This window comes from Bubalus bubalis, chromosome 6 (genome assembly GCF_019923935.1).
Source record: "Bubalus bubalis isolate 160015118507 breed Murrah chromosome 6, NDDB_SH_1, whole genome shotgun sequence".
Taxonomy (NCBI): Eukaryota; Metazoa; Chordata; class Mammalia; order Artiodactyla; family Bovidae; genus Bubalus; species Bubalus bubalis.
In genome coordinates, this window is record NC_059162.1 from 120,213,215 (window position 1) to 120,235,683 (window position 22,469).

General features: G+C 57.2%; 1 protein-coding gene across 1 annotated transcript; it reads left to right on the plus strand.

The window, feature by feature from the left end:
* The first annotated feature begins 739 nt into the window (after window positions 1–739).
* Window positions 740–22,203, plus strand: GAL3ST2 (galactose-3-O-sulfotransferase 2). The gene is made up of 4 exons (XM_006077111.4): window positions 740–840; window positions 16,957–17,043; window positions 18,137–18,401; window positions 19,079–22,203. Exons 1-4 carry the CDS (start codon window positions 812–814, stop codon window positions 19,895–19,897), a joined length of 1,200 nt encoding a protein of 399 aa, XP_006077173.4. The 5' UTR covers window positions 740–811; the 3' UTR covers window positions 19,898–22,203.
* The last annotated feature ends 266 nt before the right edge of the window (window positions 22,204–22,469 follow it).

A 22,469-nucleotide genomic window follows, 5' to 3' on the forward strand; every position in this document is an offset into this window, starting at 1 on the left:
GGGCTGGGGTGCTTCACGGCAGAGTGAGGAATTTTGTCTTTCCTTATGGACCTAACATTTGGTTAAAATGCTGCAAGTATTTCTCTCGGTCTGCTGTCTTTGAATTGTATTTATTTATTTTCAAAAGAAAGAAGTGTACTTACATGGAGTAAAATCTACTAAATTTAAAATTTTCTACCGCAATGTCCTCTTTTGAAAGTTCTTTTCCAGCCCAAGGTGTAGATAACAGCTGAGTTTCCTCCCGGGGTGAAGCTTTTGAGGAGGAGGAGGAAAAGGAGAAAAGCTGCTGACTTTGGCTCCTGCTTTCTTCCTTGTCCTCAGAGCCACCCACTGACCCTCAGCAAGATCTGCATCTTGCCCCGAGTTCTGGACCCAGAGGCCTTGTCACTGCCCACAGCTCCCTGCAGGCCCCCTGGGCTGACCTACCCCGCACCGGGGCAGGGTGAGCGGGCGCAGGCTCACGGGCATGTGCCAGGTGCCGGCCGGCTCCGGGCTGACCTACCCCGCACCGGGGCAGGGTGAGCGGGCGCAGGCTCACGGGCATGTGCCAGGTGCCGGCCGCCTCCGGGCTGACCTACCCCGCACCGGGGCAGGGTGAGCGGGCACAGGCTCATGGGCATGTGCCAGGTGCCAGCTGCCTCCGGGAAGGCCCGGACTCGGGTGCGGGTGCAGAGGGCACGGCCCCACCCTGGGCTGGCAGGTGTGCTCCTCCAGTTCCTGCTCTGCCCAGTGTCACGCTCCACCGGTGCCTGTGCCCTGTGCCTGCCCGCTCAAGTGGGGCAAGGACCAGGCCAGATCGCCACCTGCCAGCATGCAGTCCTCTCTGGGGGGCTTGCAGAGGTAAGCGGGGGCTGTGCCACCACAGGGGCCAAATTCCTTCTTCAGTCCTGGGGGCCTGAGCGCCTGATGGACCAAGTCCTCCTGGGGCATCGCCCTGGACCGGGCATTCGCTCTGAGTTCACCCTCATGGGCTTCATTTCAGGCAGTGGGGAGCCCCCCTCTCCTGTCTGGGCAGCCTTGTCCCGGGCCTGGTGGGCAGTTCGGGCAAGAGGGATGAGGGCAGAGGAGACAGGGATCTGGTGTCTGGGCTGGAGGCCTGGGTGGGCGGCTGCTGAGGGTCGGGCTCTGCTGGCCTCAGTCCTGTGGTCACCTTCTGGGGGGCTGGCCGTGTCCCCCACCCAGCTCCGGCACTTCAGTCCAATCACCCGCCTGTGCAGGTTAGGGTGCTGGCTGGGCCCTGAGCCCTAGAGCCCGCCCGTGTGGCGGAGGTCAGGAGGGGAGGGGCGTGGCGTCTGCAAGCGCCCCCGTCCTCTCCTGGCCCGTGGGGGGTGCTGTGCCTCTGCCACCGTTCCCCGAAGGTGGGGGGACATGACCCACCTCTTCCCGGGGCTTCCCTGGAGGGCCGGCTGGGGGGTGTTGCTCCGCTATCTGGGGTCCAGCCCAGGTCCTGCGGGCTGTGCCAGCTCTGGCGGAAGGGTGGGTCCTGTGGGGCTTCTGGGACACATGGCCCGGCCGGCCGCTGTGCGTGTCCCAGGCTTGCGGGTGCAGCGCAGACCTCGGGGAGAAGGGCAGTGTGCGGGCTCACACTCGGTGGCCCTGAAGGCCCAGAACCTCGGGGCAGTTTTCTCTGACTTGTGGGAATGCCTGGGGCCCATGTTGCTAGGTCAGCGTCCTGGGCCTGTGGGCAGACAGGCCGGCTGCCGCCCAGGATAGGGCACTGGCAGGCTCAGGCTTGCAGCACGTCTGGGCACCACGGGAACCGAGGGGACGAGTGTGGGCTGGGGGCATCCAGGGGTCCACAGGGAGGAGGGGTGGGTGTGGGCCAGGGGTGCCCAGGGGTCCACAGGGAGGAGGGGATGGGCATGGGCCGGGGGCACCCAGGGGTCCATGGGGACAGCGGGGACGGCCATGGGCTGGGAGTGCCCAGGGCTCCACGGGGAGGAGGGGACGGGCATGGGCTGGGGAGCCCAGGGGTCCTCAGGGAGGAGGGGATGGGCATGGGCCGGGGGTGCCCAGTGGCTTGTTTGGCTAGGCAGGCTGCCTGGAGCAGAGACCAGACCTCTTCTGCTGGACAGGGTGAGGGGTCTGGGTGAGGCTGCTGGCCTGAGGTGCTGGGGCATCAATCTCCCTGACTGTATGGGAGCTATTGGATGGTCCCTCAACTCCACGCCTTGGCTTCAGGTCTTTGGAAACTTGTGATTCTGGTTATTTGAGGTCAGCTTCTTGGGACAAAAATCTCCTGGGGTGCTGAGACCAGGGAGTGGCTGTGGGATCCATGTGATTGCAGGGGGCTGTGTGAACCCATAGAAGGTTGTGACCTCATGGGGGCTCTGTGACCCCATGAGGGCTGTGTGACCCATAGAAGGCTGTGACCCCGTGGGGGCTGTGTGACCCCATGGGGACAGTGTGACCCCGTAGAAGGCTGTGACCCTGTGGGGGCAGTGTGACCTCACAGGGGCAGTGTGACCCCATGGGGGCTGTGTGACCCCATGGGGACAGTGTGACCCCGTAGAAGGCTGTGGCCCTGTGGGGGCAGTGTGACCTCACAGGGGCAGTGTGACCCCATGGGGGCTGTGTGACCCCGTGGGGGCTGTGTGACCTCGTGGGGGCTGTGTGACCCTGTGGGGGCTGTGTGACCCCAGGGGGACAGTGTGACCCCCTGTAGGGGCTGTGTGACCCCATGTGGGGGCTGTGTGACCCTGTGGGGGCTGTGTGATCTGTGGGGGGCTGTGTGATCTGTGGGGAGCTGTGTGATCTGTGGGGGGCTGTGTGATCTGTGGGGGGCTGTGTGACCCTGTGGGGGCTGTGTGATCTGTGGGGGGCTGTGTGATCTGTGGGGAGCTGTGTGATCTGTGGGGAGCTGTGTGATCTGTGGGGGGCTGTGTGGACCCTGTGGGGGCTGTGTGATCTGTGGAGGGCTGTGTGATCTGTGGAGGGGCTGTGTGATCTGTGGGGGACTGTGTGGACCCTGTGGGGGGCTGTGTGACTCTCCCGGCCTCAGGCCAGCTCTTAGGGTGGATAAAGAGTACACGCGGGAGTGCAGGCGGGGAGGGGACAGGGCAGGGCGTCTGGCAACATTCTGCTGGTGCACAGCTGCGGTGGCCACGTGTGGGCTGGATGGGGGCCGGAAAGAGTCCAGAGGGGGGCCAGCCAGGATGCTTGCAGTCTGCTTTTTAGTGGACAAGGGGACGCTTTGGCCTGAGCGTGAGGTGACGGAGGCAGGATGGCAACTGAATGATGAGGAAGAGTAGACCTGTTTCCATGGTGACTGGGCAGAAGAGTGGACCTGTTTCCATGGTGACCTGGGGGAAGACAGCATGCAGCATCACTGTCTGGGACACACTTGAATCTCTGTGTGCTGTGTCTGTCTGAAACACGTCTCCCTGCAGCCACACTGCCTCCCACATGCTCAGATACTGTCTAGTCTGCTCTAGTCTGCGTTTATTCTTTGCCCGTCTGTATCAGGTGGCACAGTGGTAAAGAATCCGCCTCCAGTGCAGGGGGGGTCAAGAAACCTGGGTTTGATCCCTGGGTTGGGAAGATCCCCTGGAGGAGGAAATGGCAACCCACTCCAGTGTTCTTGCCTGGGAAATCCCACGGACAGAGGAGCCTGGTGGGCAACCATCCATGGGGTCACAAAGAGAGTCGGACACAACTGTATCTACACTATTCTATTCTGTGCCTGTGCTTTTCTTCCTGTTCTATTTGGTCCTATTTCACACTATTCTCTAAGAGTGCTGGCTGCAACCTCCAGCTCTCAGAGTGTGATCCACTGAACTGACTTCAGGGCAAATGTGGTGCCACCTGGATGGGAGGAAACACCCCCGGGTTGTAGAGCACGAAGCAGTCCCCTTTGGGGGAAAAACTCAGAGGGCCCCGTTGGGGTCGGGTGGGGACATAGGCCACCCTGGGCTCTCCTCATATCAGCAGTCTGGTAAGCAGCCCCCAGAGACCTGGCTGCACCAGGCCATGCTGACCTATCTCTCGGCTCAGTGTCCCCCCTGGCAACGCCCCGCCCCACCAGGGCCTGCGCCCAGCTGGACGGCTGCAGGGCTGGAAGGCCCTGGCTGCCTCTTGCTCCCGGGCCTCGGCTGCGGCATCTCGGTTCCCCTCCTGGAAAGTGGCACCGCAGCTTCCAGGGGGTTGCCATCTCAGGACAGTGTTGAGGGAGTAGAAGCGGAAGTTGCAAGGTTCTTCCTGCCAGCCTCAGATCCCAGCCAAAGAAAGGCCCCATCACTCCCGATTCAGTGGGCGGTGACAGGTGGGGACTGGGTGGGGGGCAGGCGTCTCGGCCACGTGCCGAGGTCCAGCCCCGGCTGATCCAGGGAGTTCGAAGGGGAGACGGCATCGGCGATTACACTGGCTTTATTTAAATAGTCATCAAAGATATAAAGAGTAATAGAATGAGGATAGCTCAGTAGGAAAATTCAGTGGAGAAAAGAGGCTGAGTAGCTTGGTTTACACGGAAAATCAATACAACCTGTGACATCAGGTTAGCTCTGACCACGGAGGCCGCAGGCGCCCTCTCGAATAGCGGAAGGTGCCCCACTTTAGGCACCTTCTCGAGTGGGTCTTAGAAGCCCAGGCAAATAAATGGTCGCAGAGGACCTCCGTGCTCCAGATGGAGACTCAGCCAGAAATTGAGAAAAAGAATGACATGGGAGACCAAGCTTCGGTGAGCAAGGCCCGCAGCTTTATTTTCAACAGGGGCTTTTATACCCTAAGTTGCACATAGAGGATAATAGGGGGTGTGAAATCATGCAAAGTCAGCAGTCTTTGATCCTTATCAAAACCAGGGTTTCTTTCCTGCAAACTTATCTTATACAAATGGTTTAGGTGATTTACATCATCTTCTGGCCAGAAGGCCTATTAACATTTTATGACTCTTGACAAAGGTTTGTCAACCGTAAGACTTATTTTCTCTAAGAGTAATTATTCTAAGGTTTGGCGCCATCCTCCGGAGGTGTTACATAAAGTTGCATTCCTATAGGGCAAAGGTGCCGTGGGTTTACAACAAAGGAAAGAATTTATTACCTTAAGGGTCTAAAGTTGCTAACACCAAGGCCACTACTTATTTTTTCTACATACCAACTATATTAATTAATACACATTCAAGGATACAATACAGGGGATGTGGAAACTTGGCAGCAAGCATTGGCTCATCAATGAAATCTTTTACTAGTTTTATTCTGACGGTTTCTAACTCTCCGAGAGGCTCTAAGCTATTTGAATATCTTAAGCTTCCCGTGCCTCTCAAGGTTGAGAGACTGTAAATAATCATATGCATAGCTGCAGGAGTCCGGGTAAACTTGTCAGGCCAGTTAGAGAGCTATCTGAGGGGTTTGGATTTAAACACTCCTAATGCTCAGGAACTTTATTAACTGGAGCTGTAAGTTAACTCTTTATCAGAGAGAGCGAGATGGTGGTGGGGGACAGCCTCCAGTAAAGTCAAAGGTGAGAGCACAAAGCAGTAAAGTAGGCAGACTCTGGTTTTTGGGGGTAGATGCTCGAGAATATCCAGGGGGACTCCTGAGGCTCGATCCCGCCGTTGCGTATGCCGGGCCTCCTTCCTCATGACCTTTGCCACAGGCGGAGCTCCTCACGAAGGCTGCTGGCAGCCACGTTTCTTCTCTGTTGCACCCTGCAGGCAGCAACAGAGTGACTTTCTGGACCACGGCCTCACCAACAGATTGACTTGACGACTCACTGGACCACGGCCTCACCACCCTGACCACAGGGTCCCCAGGCCCAAGGAGACCTCCGGCAGCCCTGTGCCCGGCGTCCTGCTGGTGCATCTGGGGGTGGGGGTGGGGACCGGGGCCAGCACCTCCTTGTTCCTCTCAAACAGCCGAGCCAGGGCAGGGGGCAGGGCCTGGTTTCCCGAGGATGCAGCCTTCCTGGCCAAGGGCTTATCTGTGAGGAGGGAGCCCTGAGTAACTGTTCAGTCTTGTCTTTGGCTGCCGCTAATTAAATACTGCCACTGTACCCACCCCCTTGGCTTGGCCCCACACCCAATAGGGCATTTGGGGCTAAACAAGGGCCAGTTGAAGGAATGATGGATGGACAGACCAGTGGTGACCACTGTGGGTGTGTTTACCTGGCCACTTTGGATCCTACACAGGAGCCCTGGATTGGGCCCTGGGATCAGCCAAGGGACAGAAGCACTTATCTTACAAAAGGTTTTCTGCTAGTCATGAGCAGCTGATATCACCATGAAGGGATTTAGTGATTTCTCAAGATGAGGAGATGCAAGGCTTGGGCTCATAAAATCAGTTTCTGAAAATATCTATGTAAAGACCTATTCCACCAGTTTTTCTGGAGCACAGAGTGTTTCATTTCAGGGAGTGTCAAAGGTCAACAGCTGCAGCCATACAGGATTCCATTCCCAAAGACAGATGGCAAATGCCTGGGGCCCTGTCTCCCTGCCGGGCAGGACATCCCTCTTGTTGACAGCCCCAGGAGTGGCTCCCTGAGCACCGGTCCTGCCGAGCGGACTGCCCGGCCCATCCCACACCCACACCCTGCTGACCCCAAGGGTGATGGGACCAGAGGGTGTTCTGCAAAGGAAGAGCCTCTCCTTAGAAATGAGGGATTTCTCTGAAGACATTATTTTTCTTGGGCAGCTGTTGTTGCCACCAAAAACCTTGGATTCTCTGCCCACCGAAGCCAAATAAAAAAATACAGAGACAGAGTTTGGAGGAAATAGAAAGGTGGCTTTAATCCTCAACCGGCAAGGGGAGACAGAACAGAACAGGCTTGTGCCTCGAGGACTGTGCCCTCTTTCATGAGGAGTCAGGGGATCCTATAGATGAGGGCTCGCAGTTGGAGTGGTGGTGAGAGACAAGGACATCAGGATCTTGTATTCTTCTTCCTCCTGCATTGTTTTGGAAGCAGTCATAGGCTGGTGTTGGGTAGTTGGGTCCATTGCCTTTTGTGTACTGTACTGCGGCCTTCTTTCTGAATGCAAAAAAGGAGAAAAACTACAAGAGTTGGTCTGCAGAGAGAGAGAGAGAGAGAGAGTGCCGTAAAAGTGAGCACCAGATATAGGATGTGCTGCTGCTGCTGCTGCTAAGCCGCTTCAGTCGTGTCCGACTCTATGCGACCCCATAGACGGCAGCCCACCAGGCTCCCCCATCCCTGGGATTCTCCAGGCAAGAACACTGGAGTGGGGTGCCATTGCCTTCTCCAATAGGATGTGGTACATAGAGTTAAAAGATAATAGGTGCAGAAATAGCTCATGCAGAGTCAGAGGGTGAAAAGCAAACTTAGTTACCGAGTACAGATTGTTGCTGTTCAGTCGCTCAGTCGTGTCCAACTTTTTGCGACCCCATGGACTGCAGCATGCCAGGCCTCCCTGTCCTTCACCAACTCTCAGAATTTACTCAAACTCATGTCCATTGAGTCGGTGATGCCATCCAGCCATCTCATTCTCTGTTGTCCCCTTCTCCTCCCGCCTTCAATCTTTCCCAGGATCAGGGTCTTCTCCAGCGAGTCAGCTCTTCACACCAGGTGGCCAAAGTATTGGAGCTTCAGCTTCAGCATTAGTCCTTCCAGTGAGTATTCAGGACTGATTTCCTTTAGGATGGACTGGTTGGATCTCCTTGCAGTCCAAGGGACTCTCAAGAGTCTTCTCCAACACCACAGTTCAAAAGCATCAATTCTTTGATGCTCAGCCTTCTTTGTGGTCCAACTCTCACATCCATACACGACTAATGGAAAAACCATAGGTTTGACTATAAGGACCTTTGTTGGTAAAGTAATGAAACTGCTTTTAACATACTGTCTAGGTTTGTCATAGATTTTCTTCCAAGGAACAAAAATCTTTTAATTTCATCACCATCCACAGTGATTTTAGAGCCCAAGAAAATAAAGTCTCTCACTGTGTCCATTGTTTTCCCGGCTGTTTGCCATGAAGTGATGGGACCAGATGCCATGACCTTAGTTCTTTGATTGTTGACTGCAGATTAGGAACGAAGTAAAAACTAGGCATGATCAGCCCTGCTCACTATTCTCTGTATCTTTGTTCTCAGGGAAGGAAAAAAAACCTCATTCCTCTTTTCTCCTTTTCACTGCAATTCTCTGGAGAACTTGTTCCCTTAAGGCCAAAGGGGTTGTTGTAAATGTGACAGCAGAAATTTCCAAAAGTCCTCAGTGTGGCTCCTCTGAAGGGGCCAGCAAACACCCAGTGTTTGGTGAAGGGAGTTTTATGTGTCAGATCAAAGTCAGGCCCGGGGCAGACTGAGGGGAAAAGCCAGGCCCGTTAACATCCCGGGAGGGCCTCATCCAGCAGGGGTTAAACTGTAACTATATGGGGTGATAAAACTCTATGTAAAGTAGATTGCCAGTGGGAACTTGCCATGTGACACAGGGAACCTAAAGCCAGTGCTCCATGATGACCCGGAGGGGTGGGATGGGGAAGGGGGTGGCAGGGAGGTTCACGAGGGAGGGGACGTGTGTATCCCTGTGGCTGATTCATGTTGCTGTATGGCAAAACCAACATTGTAAAGCAATTATCCTCCAATTAAGAAAAAGGAACCAACTGCTCAGGCTCCAGTGACAAGCTGCCTTCCCTGGAGGGTCTCATGAACTCTGCAGATGTGACTCCACTGTGGTGTGGGAAGCCTGTGACCACAGCATGGCCTTCCAGAAATGCACCCCTTTGGGGCTTGGGGAAAGTGTGCAGTGAGCAGACCCTGGGGCCCGGCCCCTGGGCTGCCGCACTGTCTCCCGCTGCATCTGTGGCTGCCCTCCTGGGGCCCACAGGCCGTGACTGCAGGCTGACACGGGCATCCTTTCCCGGCAGCCCTGCCCTGTGTGTGATCATTCTACACTTGGTCCACCATAGTCCTGAGCTTACAGAGACTCAGCCTGTCCACCTGCTGGTTCCTGGGAGTCTCTCTCAGGTGGATCTCAAGTCCTTCATCAGGAGGACTTGAGGGAGTGTTAGGCAGCTGGGGGTTGGAGAAGCTCACATCATGTTTGAAAACCCAGGTATGGTAGCAGATACAAATGGTGGAGCAAGGGACTCCCCTGATGGTCCAGTGGTAAAGAATCCAGCTTCCAAAGCAGGGGACGCGGGTTTGATCCCTGGATGGGGAACTAAGAATCCCATATAGCATGACTAAAGATCTTGTGTGACACAGCTTCTGAGCCGTGCGCTCTGGAGCCCATGTGCCCTGTAACATAAGATCCCACATCCGCAACTAAGACCTGATGAGGCCAGATCAGATCAGTTCAGTTCAGTCGCTCAGTTGTGTCCAACTCTTTGCGACCCCATGAATCGCAGCACGCCAGGCCTCCCTGTCCATCACCAGCGCCCGGAGTTCACTCAGACTCACGTCCATCGAGTCAGTGATGCCATCCAGCCATCTCATCCTCTGTCGTCCCCTTCTCCTCCTGCCCCCAATCCCTCCCAGCATCAGGGTCTTTTCCGATGAGTCAACTCTTCGCATGAGGTGGCCAAAGTACTGGAGTTTCAGCTTTAACATCATTCCTTCCAAAGAAATCCCAGGGCTGATCTCCTTCAGAATGGACTGGTTGGATCTCCTTGCAGTCCAAGGGACTCTCAAGAGTCTTCTCCAACACCACAGTTCAAAAGCGTCAATTCTTCGGCGCTCAGCCTTCTTCACAGTCCAACTCTCACATCCATACATGACCACAGGAAAAACCATAGCCTTGACTAGACGAACCTTTGTTGGCAAAGTAATGTTTCTGCTTTTGAATATGCTATCTAGGTTGGTCATAACTTTCCTTCCAAGGAGTAAGCGTCTTTTAATTTCATGGCTGCAGTCACCGTCTGCAGTGATTTTGGAGCCCAGAAAAATAAAGTCTGACACTGTTTCCACTGTTTCCCCATCTATTTCCCGTGAAGTGATGGGACCAGATGCCATGATCTTCGTTCTCTGAATGTTGAGCTTTAAGCCAACTTTTTCACTCTCCTCTTTCACTTTCATCAAGAGGCTTTTGAGTTCCTCTTCACTTTCTGTCATAAGGGTGGTGTTATCTGCATATCTGAGGTGATTGATATTTCTCCCGGCAAGCTTGATTCCAGCTTGTGTTTCTTCCAGTCCAGCGTTTCTCATGATGTACTCTGCATAGAAGTACATGAGGCCAGATAAGTAAATATAAAAAGGGGTGGGGGAGGGCAGATCATGTGCCACAGTGGCTTGACCTTAGCGCGTGTGTGTGGAGCAGGAAGTGATGGCAGGGGCTCAATCCTCCCAGCCGTGTCCGAGACTAGGCTTGTGTCCGAGATAGGAAGCAGTAGGAAGAGGGTCACTGAGAAGCTGTGATCACTCACCTAGAGCCGGACATCCTAGAATGCAAAGTTAGGAGGGCCTTAGGAAGTATCACTACAAACAAAGCTTGTGGAGGTGATGGAATTCCAGCTGAGCTATTTCAAATCCTAAGAGATGATGCCATTAAACTGCTGCACTCAACATGCCAGCAAATTTGGACAACTCAGCAGTGGCCACAGGACTGGAAAAAGTCAGTTTTCATTCCATTCCCAAAGAAGGGCAATGCCAAAGAATGTTCAAACTACCACACAATTGCACTCATCTCATACGCTAGCAACTAATGCTCAAAATTCTCCAAGCCAGGCTTCAACCATATGTGACCCATGAACTTCCTGATGTTCAAGCTGTATTTGGAAAAGGCAGAGGCACCAGAGATCAATTTGCCAACATCTGTTGGATAATAGAAAAAGCAAGAGAATTCCAGAAAAATGTCTACTTCTGCTTTATTGACTATGTCAAAGCCTTTGACTATGTGAATCACAACACACTGTGGAAAATTCTTCAAGAGATGAGAATACCAGACCACCTTACCCACCTCCAGAGAAAGCTGTTCAAAACTGGGAAAGGAGTGCTTCAAGGCTGTATATTGTCACTGTGTTTATTTAATTTATATGCAGGGTACATCATGCAAAACATTGAACTGGATGAGGCACAAGCTGGAATCAAGATTGTTAGGAGAAATATCAATAACCTCAGATATGCAGATGATACCATTCTAATGGCAGAAAGTGAAGAGGAACTAAACAGCCTCTTGATGAAGGTGAAAGAGGAGAGTGAAAAAGCTGGCTTAAAACTCATATTCAAAAAACTAAGATCATGGCATCTGGTCCCATCACTTCATGGCAAATAGATGGGAAAACAATGGAAACAGTGACAGACTTTATTTTCTTGGGCTCCAAATCCTGTGGAGAGTGGCTGTGCCATAAAATTAAAAGATGCTTGCTCCTTGGAAGAAAATCTATGACAAACCCAGGCACCATATTAAAAAGCACGGACATCACTTTGCCAACAAAAATGTGTATAGTCAAAGCTATGGTTTTTCCAGTAGTCATGTACGGATGTGAAAGTTAGACCATAAAGGAGGCTGAGCACAGAATTCATGCTTTCAACTTGTGCTGCTGGAGAGTCCCTTGGACAGCAAGGAGATAAAACCAGTCCATCCTAAAGGAAATCAGTCCTGAATATCCTGAATATTAGAAGCTGAAGCTCTAATACTTTGGTCACCTGATGAGAAGAGTCTATTGATTAGAAAAGACCCTGATGCTGGGAAAGATTGAGGGCAGGAGGAGAAGGGGATGACAGAGGATGAAATGGTTGGATGGAGTCACCAACGCAACGGATATGAGTTTCAGCAAACTCCGGGAGACAGTGAAGGACAGGGAAGCCTGGCATGCTGCGGTCCATTTCTTCGCAGAGTTGGATATGACCGAGCGACTGAACACCCCCGAAGTGTGGTGTCAGAGTTGGCCATGTGGGTGTGAACTCGGGGAGTTCCCAGCTGTGTCCACTGAGTGGACCCAGCAACTGACAACGTCCCAGAGCAGTGAGCACCCCCAGCCCCCAGGCTGTGGTCCCTAAAGACCATTTCTTTTCTTTGCTTTTTTTTAAGCCCTTTTCTTTCCAATGAGACCCGGGGCATCTTGGCGATGAGGCTGATCACAGGCCAGTGGGCAGGCGTACAGGGCGAGCGGGGCAGTGCTCGTCACACCAGACGGCAGAACGCTAGCATTCGGCTACAAGAGGCATGTACAGTGGCTGAAGGGCTGGATACAAGGCACATTTTTTTTAAACGAAGCTTTTTCTACTCTAGTGATAAGGACCAAGAAATGAAATGTGAATTCGTTTACAATGGCAATAAAAACTAGAGATTGAAATCAACACAGGGTCACAGGACTGAGGTAATGAAAATGACAAGACACTGTTGAGAGCCTGGAGAGAAAACAGCCCCTGGGCGCACGGACCCGGCACTTCCCTGGGGAAGGCGACGCTGGGCCCAGGTCCACCCAGCGCCCCGTCCCGGAGCAGCCCTGGCCCCCCCACCCTCTCCCAGCGAGGGGCTGCTGGTGTCCACGGCTCTGAGCAGTTTCCTCCAATGGACGCAGCCGGCTGGGAGTCCCGTGCGGCAGCCTGTCCGTGGGTGGCCGGCCGCCCGCTGCCCCTGACGGAGGGCATCAGGCGCCCTTCCTGTCCTCGGGTCCCCTCCCTTCCTAGTGCCCGGCAGGCTTCTGCTCCCTGACACCGTTTAGAATTGTCCTGTTATTACTGTATGACGTGCTTCCATGAGGAGTTGAGAACTGAATTCTGAATTAGAAACTCTCTTTGGGGGAAGATGTGAAGCTTCAAGACTATTTGGTGTGGGGTCCGGCCGCCTCCTTGCTCCAGAGCAGAGTGGGGGGTGTGGACCTGCACCCCGCTTGGGGCCAGGGGGCCAGAGGGGTCTCATGGGGCGGCCCTGCAGCCAGTGTGAGTCCACTTCTGAGTTTCCGCCTGGGGGGGCGTCAAGAGGTTCCTGCGAGGCCGGGGTCTGGCCTCCCTGCTGTCGGGCATCACCCGCCCCAATGGAGCAGCTGTGCTCTGCCCTTTCCTCCCGGGCTCCTCCCCTGCGTGCCCCCTGCTCATCACACTCCCCGTCCCTGCAGAGCCCTGTGGAGAGGCCCCAGGCCACTCAGGACGCTCCCTGCCGGCTCTGCTCCCTGTGCCAGGCTCCGAGTGCAGATGCGTCATCTGGCCCCTCTCACCTGGGACTGACCGCCGCACTGAGCGGCCCCTCGTCCCCTCCAGCCCCGTCGGGCCCTCCGCTCCCCCCGGAGGCCTTCCTGGTCCCAGCCTCTGCCGCTCCACATCACTGGAGCCCGAGGAACCAGCTGCCCTGGGGGCACAGGCCGCGTGGAGACGCAGGGCCCAGAGGTCCCAGGAGGGACCTTCTCCTCCTTCGGACGCAGGGACACCTGGAACTCACCCTCCGACCTCGGATCTGCCCGAGGTGGGGCCTCGGAGCCGGCCCTGACACCAGCAAGGGGTGGGTGGTGAGGAGGGTGTCGGGGCAGGGGAAGGGCCATGAGCCTCGGAACTGACCCGGGAAGGGCAGTCGTGAAGCCTCCCGGCACCTGGGGACAGGTGGTCAGCCCGGTCTGTCCTGGGGACGGTGTCTGGCTGGGCGGCTCCTCCCGGGAGTTCAGAGCAAGGCCAAGGGGAGCACACGCAGGCCTGCCTGGGCGCCTTGCTCCCCGGAGGGGTCAGGATGCTGAGCCATCAGCGTCCCTCCCATGCTGGGCTGGTCGGGCCATGTGCCGGGTGTCCTGGGGGCAGGGGCCTCAGCAGAGGCCACAGAACCCCACCTCCCCGACTTGCTCCTGTCTGCAAGAAAGAAAGGTATGGGTGACGTGTAGGGGGTGGTGTTCCAGCCGAGTAAGGGGTCCCGGTGGCCCCCTGCCTGGCAGCACACAGGGGCCTGGCCGCTGGAAAATCAGGGCCAAAGCACCTAGACGCAAACGGGTGCCTGCACTGTCCACACGCTGCCGCGGACACCTGGAAACAGCCCAGGCCCCGGAGGCGGTGGCTTTGCCAACACCCTGCCAAGGCCACAGGAGGCAGGCAGGGCCAGGGCCGTCTGGCTGTGAATTCCATTCAGACGTCTAGGAAGAGCCTGCAGCCGGAGCATCAGGACTAAACAGGGGCCTGACTGGGGGGCTGTTCTTGCTGCAGACTGGGCCCCCTGGATCCAGGGCCACGGACAGGCTGCAGGCGAGAAGCTCACTTGTATTTCAGAGATGTGTCTGCCTCCATGGGCAAACCTAGCTAGGCCCAGGTTGCAGCCCACTGTTTCCACGGATTTACACAAACACAGTTGAGGCTGACAGCCACCACCTTCTCCTTGTGCCCCCAGGACAGAGGCTGTAAACACTAAATGAAGCTTTCTCAGCGCTCCCTTGCTGTTGGGGGAAGGGGGACCATGTGACCGCATTTGGGCCGAGAAGATGGACGAGGAGGTTTGTTAGAGGCTTCTAAAAGGCTTTTGGTTCCTTATTATGGCTGGTCCTGTCCCTTCTACTTTCTTGGTGATGCAAATGTTTATGTGATGTCTGGAGCTTAGCAGCCATATTGTGACCATCAGGCCACGAGCATGGGGAGAGAGACGTCAGTTTTCGCAGTGTGACGGGGCTGAGTCTGCCGGAGCCAGCAGCTTCCCTCCCAAGCCTCTAGGTTGGAGAGGGGAGTCTGCCGTTGTTTTCTGAGTCCTGCAGCTGAGGTTCCAAGTGGCATGGGTTTTTACTGTCGCTGCTGTGCAGTTGCCCAGTTGTGTCTGACTCTTTGTGACCCCGTGGACTGCAGTGCGCCAGGCCTTTTTATGCTGATGTGTGAGTGCATGTCCTGGCCCTGGCAACGCCTTGAGCTCCGGACTCCTTCAGCCACTGCCGGGCACCTCCTCTTGGTGTCTCAGGACGTTTCACACTCAACAGATTTGCTTCCGATCTTGTTCCCACCCCATTGTTTCTCCTCCCTCTGCACCCCATGCAGACTCAAAGCAGGAGGTCTGCGGTGGCGGGTGGGATGTGTGCTTGGCTTCACTCACTCACTCAGCACACATGCGCTGAGCACCGTGCACGTGCCAGCTGCCTTTCCAGAAACCGAGGAGCTTACCCGATGGTGGGCAGACCTGTGCTGTGTGCTTACTTGCTCAGTCCTGTCCAACTCTTAGAGACCCCATGGACTGTAGCCCGCCAGGCTCCTCCGTCCATGGGTATCCTCCAGGCAAGAACACTGGAGTGGGTTGAGGAAATGGCAACTCACTCCAGTATTCTTGCCTGGAGAATTCCATGGACAAAGGAGAGACTATCACCTCCAGGGGATCTTCCCAACCCAGGGATCAAACCCAGGTCTCCCGCAATGTAGGAGGATTCTTGACCATCTCAGCCACCAGAGAAGCCCAGTGGGCAGTACAGACTACAAAGGGACCACTGCAACTGCGATGCCCTCAGGTGGCGGGGGTGAGCTGCGGGGAGGTCAGGAGACCCCCTGCCCACAGCCCGGAGAAGCGGGAGGCTGCCCTCAGGTGGCGGGGGTGAGCTGCGGGGAGGTCAGGAGACCCCTGCCCACAGCCCGGAGAAGCGGGAGGCTGCCCTCAGGTGGCGGGGGTGAGCTGCGGGGAGGTCGGGAGACCCCTGCCCACAGCCCGGAGAAGCGGGAGGCTGCCCTCAGGTGGCGGGGGTGAGCTGCGGGGAGGTCGGGAGACCCCTGCCCACAGCCCGGAGAAGCGGGAGGCTGTCCTCAGGTGGCGGGGGTGAGCTGCGGGGAGGTCAGGAGACCCCCTGCCCACAGCCCGGAGAAGCGGGAGGCGGCTCCTGCAGAAAGACAGTCTGCTGCTGAAGCCTTGTGAGCCCAGAGGTCCTGGGGCTGGGGGTATGAGGAACAGGAGGAAGTGGAATGGCTGGAGGGTAGGGGTGGAGCGGGGGCCTGGGGACTGGCTGGGAAGACTTGCACTTTCCTGAAGGGTTTAGCACAGGAGGCTCTTCAATTATGGGATTTAATCGAGGGTTTGAGCTTGTTGAAAGAAAATGAAAGTGTTAGTCGCCCAGTTGTGTCCAACTCTTTGTGACTCCGTGGACTGTAGCCCGCCAGGCTCCTCTGTCCATGGGCTTCTCCAGGGAACACTGGAGTGGTTTGCCATGCCCTCCTCCAGGGGATCTTCCTGACCTGGGGATCGAACCTTCATTGCAGGCGGATTCTTTACCGTCTGAGCCACCAAGGAAGACTTTGAGCACATTGGATTTTTTAATAAAAGGGTCTTTTGGGCTGCTGGGGCGGAATGAACCACAGGGCAGGGACACAGGAGGGGGTAACTAGGCCACCAGGGTTCGGGAGCAGTACGGATCAGGACAGAAGGTGAGGGGAGGGAAACGGGACCAGAGCAGGTGAAGAAGCCACTGTCCCTGGGGGTGGGCTGGGTTTGGAGGGCAGCGTTGGAGCCAGTCTGGACCTTGGAGGCTGCGATCCCTGTGGACACCCCAGTAGGGGTTCAGGGCTAGCCCAGGCTGGGGTGTAAGTCTGGGGCGGCCTGCAGATGGTGACCAGAGCTGAGACTGGCTGGGCCTCCTCCCCCTTCTCAGTACAAAGTGGCCCTCCAGGTGGTGCAGCGCAGGGAGCCCCTCATGGCTGAGCTGCTGCAGCTTCTTTGTCCAGGGATGGCTGGACAGGGAGCCCCTGCCCATCTCTCCTGATCTGCTCACTGCCTTTCCCTTGTGTGTTCTGGCCCAGGAGCCCTGCCCACACCACCTTCAGCTCCTGCACCTGGGCGGGCCCCCCTGCCCTCATGGGCCCTGGGCTGGAACTCAGGGGTCTCAGTCAGGCCCATCTCTAGGGGGCCCTGCTCAGGGTTGAGGGTCCACAGACATGTTTTCACCTCTGATTGCCCCCCCCAGGGAGTGGATCCCCCTCTTGGCTTCTCCCAGCTTCTGAGTAGTGGGCAGTGCAGGGGGGCCAAGTGGGGGTGGTGTCTGATGACTCAGGCTCATCCTGGGCTTTGCCCCCACCCTAGGGCCCCCATGGGCACAAGTTGTCACATGGATGCCGGGGAGGTGGAGGGGGTAGGGAAGGGGGTGGGCAGCAGAGGCTCCTCCTGGGCCCCGGACTCAGTGCTGAAGGGATCCTCCGCCCACAGGTGCTTCTGGACCGTGCTCCTCCTCCTCGCCCTGGCTATGCTCCTGCTGGCTGGCATCATGCACGTGGACGTCGGGCTGCTCATGCCGTGAGTCCTCCACTGGGTGGCCTGAGGTTTGGGCACTGCCCCCTCCCTGAGCAGTACTGGGACCCCAGCGTGCCCCACTCCGGGTGGCACCCAGCCCTGCCTGTGGCTGTGGTAGGCCACGCCTCCCTTCCAGGCCTCAGCCTCCCCTCTGCAATGGAGGAGGGGCTCTTCCTGTGGTCATCCAGCCCGGGGGCCTCCCAGTATCTCCCATGGGCAGTAAGCTGCCCAGAACTCCAGGCAGGGATACAGGAGGGTTGAATCTGGGCCAGGTTGGGGGTGCCCTGGGCAGAGTTGCTGTGTGCAGAGGGTGACTGGGAGGCAGGGCTGGGGTGGTTAGAACCCCCTAGTGGTCTGGAGTTCAGGACCCCTGCTCCCCTGCTGGTTGGTGGTATGGCCTCTGTGAAGCTCAGGGTCCTCCCGATGGCTACCCAGCCCCAGTGGTTTAGCCTGGCTGGTGGGAGGGCCCTCCAGCCCCGGGCCTGGCTGATCTCCACTGGAGAGGGGGAGTGCTAAAGCTCCTGGGTATCCTTGCCTACCCCCCAGGCCTGGCACTAGCCTCTGGACCCTGTCCCCACCATCCTGGGTCACTCTCACCAGCCCTGTTTTGGGATCTTGTGTTGGGGCAGGGTGGGCACCTGTAGCTCCAGGCTGGTGTCCACAACTGGGTGGGTGCCACCCTGAGATCACAGGAGTGAGCACCAGCGTCCAGTCTTGCCCAGCAGTGAGTCAGCCCATCTCAGCATGAGGGGCCAGCCAAGCACCGCTGGCCATATGGCCTGGGTCACAGGGCAGAGCCATGCTGGGCGCCCTCAGAGTCAGGCAGGAGGTTGGGAAGCAGAGGGGTGCAGGGCCTGCAGTACATGGGGGCAGGTGGTGCAACCACTGGAAGAGCGCAGCCAGGGCGGGGTCTCAGGTGAGGGGCACAGTGACGGGGCTGGGCTGGGGTGTTGCCAGCTCAGGGCGTGTGGGTCAGGGAAGCGTGGACCGGGCAGAGGCTTTGCGGGCCTCCAGGTTCAGGGGTCGCGGGGCTGGGATCTCTCCGGCTGGGCAAGCGCGAGGATTCCCGGCCCACGGAGGTGCGCTCTTCCCCCAGCCAACTCGGGGACCAGGCTGATGGGCCTCCCGTCACCAACGTCATGTTTCTTAAGACGCACAAGACGGCCAGCAGCACGGTGCTCAACATCCTCTTCCGCTTCGCCGAGACGCACAACCTGTCGGCGGCGCTGCCCGCCGGCGGCCGCTTCCACCTCGGTTACCCCTGGCTCTTCTTGGCGCGCTACGTGGAGGGCGCAGAGCAGGGCGGGCCCGGGCGGCGCTTCAACATCATGTGCAATCACCTGAGGTTCAACCCGCCAGAGGTGCGTGGGGCGGGGCTTCCGGGGGCGGGCTCCTGGAGGCGGGTCTCTCGGGGCTGGGCTCCATGGGGGCGGGGCTCTGGGGCGGGGCTTGCGGGGCTCCGGGGGCGGGGCTCCTTGGAGGGCGGGGCTTCCCGGAGGGCAGAGTCTTCCGGGGGCGGGGCCCATGGGGGCGGGGCTCCAGGGGGCGGGGTCCCGGGCGGGGTCCCGGGACTCCCGGGGGCGTTGCTTTCCCAGTCAGCAGCGGGCACCCGGCGTCTGCCGCCTTCTCCCTCTTCTTCGCCTCTTCCTGGGTCCAGACCGACCAGCTCGTCCCTCCGCAGGCCCTTTTCACGTGTTCACAGCTCCTTCTCTGGGTCATTCGGGTCTTAGCTTAGAGGGCATCTCCTCCCCGGGGGTTTCTCTGACCTCCTCCCCAAAGGCTCAGCGGGGGTGACGGCGAAGGGTAATGGGAGCCGGGGCGTGGCCAGGGTCGTTCTGGATGCTGGTGCAGGGTGGCAGGCAGAGGAGCCAGGTGGCCTGGACTGGAGGCAGGAGACTGGGTTTCGGGGGCGGGGGACCGGGGGCAGGCTCAGGTGTGTTGCGTGGTGGGGGCAAGGGAGGAGGCACCACCTGGCCCCGGGACCACGGCCAGAGGAGCCCAGAGGGTCACCAGCCCTTCCCGTTCTGTCTCCCAACAGGTGCAGAAAGTCATGCACAACGACACCTTCTACTTTTCCATCCTCAGAAACCCTGTTTTCCAGCTGGAGTCCTCCTTCGTCTACTACAAGAGCCACGTCCCCGCCTTCAGGAACGTCTCCAGCCTGGATGCCTTCTTGGCCTCGCCGTGGACCTACTACAACCAGAGCTTGGGCCTGAGCAACGCCCACGCCCGGAACAGCATGTGGTTCGACCTGGGTTTCGACAATGACGCGCCGCCCGAGGAGGGCTACGTGCGCGCGCGCCTGCTCGACGTGGAGCAGCGCTTTCAGCTGCTGCTCATTGCCGAGCATTTCGACGAGTCCATGGTGCTGCTCCGGCGCCTGCTGCGCTGGCGGCTGGACGACGTGGTGGCCTTCAGGCTCAACTCGCGCAGCCAGCACAGTGTCACCACCTTGTCGCCCGCAGGCCAGGAGCGCGCCAAGCACTGGTGCGCCCTGGACTGGCGCCTCTACCAGCACTTCAACCGCACCTTCTGGGCCCGGCTGCGCGCAGAGCTGAGCCCGCGGCGTCTGCGCTCCGAGGTGGCTCAGCTGCGCGAGCGGCGGCGCGAGCTGGCCGCCCTGTGTCTGCAGGACAGCGAGCCCAAGAACCAGTCGCAGATCACCGATTTCCGACTGTGCCCCTACCAGTCGGGCAGGGCCGACATCCTGGGCTACAACCTCAGGCCGGGCCTGGACAACCAGACGCTGCAGATGTGTCAGCGGATGGTTATGCCTGAGCTCCAGTACATGGCCCACCTGTACACCCTGCAGTTCCCCGACAAACCCCCCAAGAACATCGCCTTCCTGGGGGCCTAGAGGGATGGCACCGGGGACTCTGGCTGGGCCCTCTCCTGTTGTCTCTGGAAAGCCCTAGGTGCTGTCTCAGGCTCCGAGGGGTCTTCTGGGGGCACCTGGGGTACCCAGGCCCTGCCAGACCACCAGTCCTCAGGGTGAAGACACCAGTGAAGAGACCACCTGTGATCCATCCTCTCGGAGGTGACCTCTCCACTGAGGACCCGAAATATAGGACACCCGCGCACCTGGACTGAGGATGTGAGCCTGCTCATCAGATTCATCAGATAGAAGCGTCTTATGAGGTGGGAAAGTGAGGGATCTTCCATCAGAAGAAAGGAATCTGGAGCTCAGAGTGGCTCTCCTACTTTGCCAGCCATGGGGACATGGCCCTGGTCCCTGAGACACTGTCAGCACCCCACACTCTGGAGGTGGGCTTGGGGACCTGGGTTTGAAAGGGTCTGGAATGCTCAGTTTCCTATCTTTGGCTGTATGAGCCTTATTTTCAACTGAAGAACTAACGGTTTTGGATTGAGAAATGTTACAACTGCTTACAAGGCAAATGATTTAGCCGGAGCACATGTTGAAGGCCTGTGCTGCAGCTCTGAGCTGCAACAAACCGCCCCCAAAAGATGCGTGGAGGAGGAGACCTGCCGGAGAGCTGGGAGGGGACTGCTGTACCCTTGGTTGCCGTGAAGACGGCACTGGATGAAGCCCGAGGAGGGTGGCTTCCAGGCCCCCCTTCTTGTGGTTTGTGTGGAGGGAGTGAGGATGCCTGCCTGGCAGAACATGATCCCTGGCTGCTTGGGGGCCCAGTGGTTAGTGGGGTGCACACACCCAGAACCATGTGCCCTATGCCTGAGAAAAGTGGGCTACCTGGAACACCCAAGAAACAGAGCTGCTTTTTCACACTCAGCTGAGACGCTCAGCCTGGCCTGTCTGTCTGGCTCTGGGGTCCCCTTTCTTCCACGTGGGGCCCTCAGCCCTGAGGACCCCGGCACCTGCTCAGGTGCTCCTGGGTCCAGACATGTCCACACTTTTCAGGGGAATCAGCACTTCAAAGAGAAGGGGAACTCTCACCCTCAGAACAGGCAGCAGCTCACTTGGACACAATTTAATGGAGAGACTTTATGAAGAATGAATTTTCAGTAAGAATATGGGATATACTGCAGCAAATTTGAGAATAAATGACAATATTTAGAAACAGAAAAAAATGAACAGAGTCCATGCAGGATGGACCAGATATCCAGGTCGGCAGGAGACCCCCCCCACCCTCCCCCGCCCCCTGGGAGGTTCCTCCATCCTCCACCCAGAGGAAAATGCAAAGAGGGAAATTGCAAGGGAGAGAGGAGACAGGGAATCAGATCCCAGATGAGCCAACCTGACAGGAGTCCGGGAGGGGTGTATGGGCCATGGATGAGAGTCGATAGCCAAACGAAGAATGGGGAAATGACCCTGATTTAAAGAAAGCCTCGAGCTTCCCTGGTGGTCCAGTGGTAAAACCTGCCAATTTAGGAGATGCAGGTTCGATCCCTGACCCAGGAGGGTCCCACATGCCACAGGACAACTAAACCCGGGCACTACAACTACCGAGCCTGTGCTCTAGAGTGTGGGGGCTGCAACGACAGAGCTTCCGAGCCCCGGCCACTAAAGCCTGCAGGTCCCCACACCTGTGCTCTGCAACCAGCAGAGCCACTGCGATGGGAAACCCGTGCACTGCAATTAGAGAGTAGCTCCTGCGGCAGTGAAGACCCAGCACAGACAAACATAAATAAATAATAAATAAAAATAGACATTAAAAAAGATCCAGTGCAGCCAAAATTAAATAAACTAAAATAAAAATAAAGACTCAAATCCTATCACTGCCCTGAGCCTCAGGTGAATCTGCCAACCGCCAGAGAAAACACAATGCCTGCTCAGCTGATGTGAAGAAGCGAGGGGATCCAGGATGAGCAGGAAGCGTGGAGGCCTCTTTATACCGAGCGAGCGGGCTGTCTCTGCCAGCCGGTGTCAGACCGTCACTGCTGCCCACAGGGCTGGGACCGTGCAAGTGGGCTGTTCTCAGCTGCATGGTAACCAAGAGCGCGAAACTGCCATGGAGATTCAGTGGCGGTTACTCTGGTCTTTGAGGTTGGCAGGAGCGTCAACCAGCACTGTCTTTTTGGAGGGAAAATTGGGGATATTTATCACAAGGTAAAGTGCATGTGGTTCGTAACAGACAACTTTGAAAACAATCTGTCTGCTTGTCTGTCCAGAAGAGTGTTTAACGTGCAGAGTCCGATGCGGCCAATAAAGCTGGAGGCCCGGACTCTGTGGGTCTCCTTTCTGGAGGGGCTCTAGCCGCGTGTTGTTGGAGGTGGGGTTGGTAGGCGGGGCTGTGGCTGACTGGGGTGGGTGTGCAGGGGAAGCTGGGGAGAGAAAGTGGTTTTTCAAGGGCAGCAGGTTCTTATGCAAGATCTCCATGTTTTAAAAAAGCGGGCATCTAATTAAAACATTACAATGCCTGAGAGAGGGACCAGGCTGTGTGTGTGTGTGCGCACGCGTGTGTGTGCGCACGTGCCTGTGTGTGTTTATGTGAGGGGGGGGCCTCCTTTCA

What these genes read in the sequence shown, in the direction of transcription:
- GAL3ST2 (XM_006077111.4), top strand. Translation starts at nt 812, where the DNA reads ATGCAGTCCTCTCTGGGGGGCTTGCAGAG. An exon ending in TCTCTGGGGGGCTTGCAGAG is followed by an intron (nt 841 to 16,956) that starts GTAAGCGGGGGC and finishes CTCCGCCCACAG; the next exon opens with GTGCTTCTGGACCGTGCTCC. An exon ending in TGAGGTTCAACCCGCCAGAG is followed by an intron (nt 18,402 to 19,078) that starts GTGCGTGGGGCG and finishes GTCTCCCAACAG; the next exon opens with GTGCAGAAAGTCATGCACAA.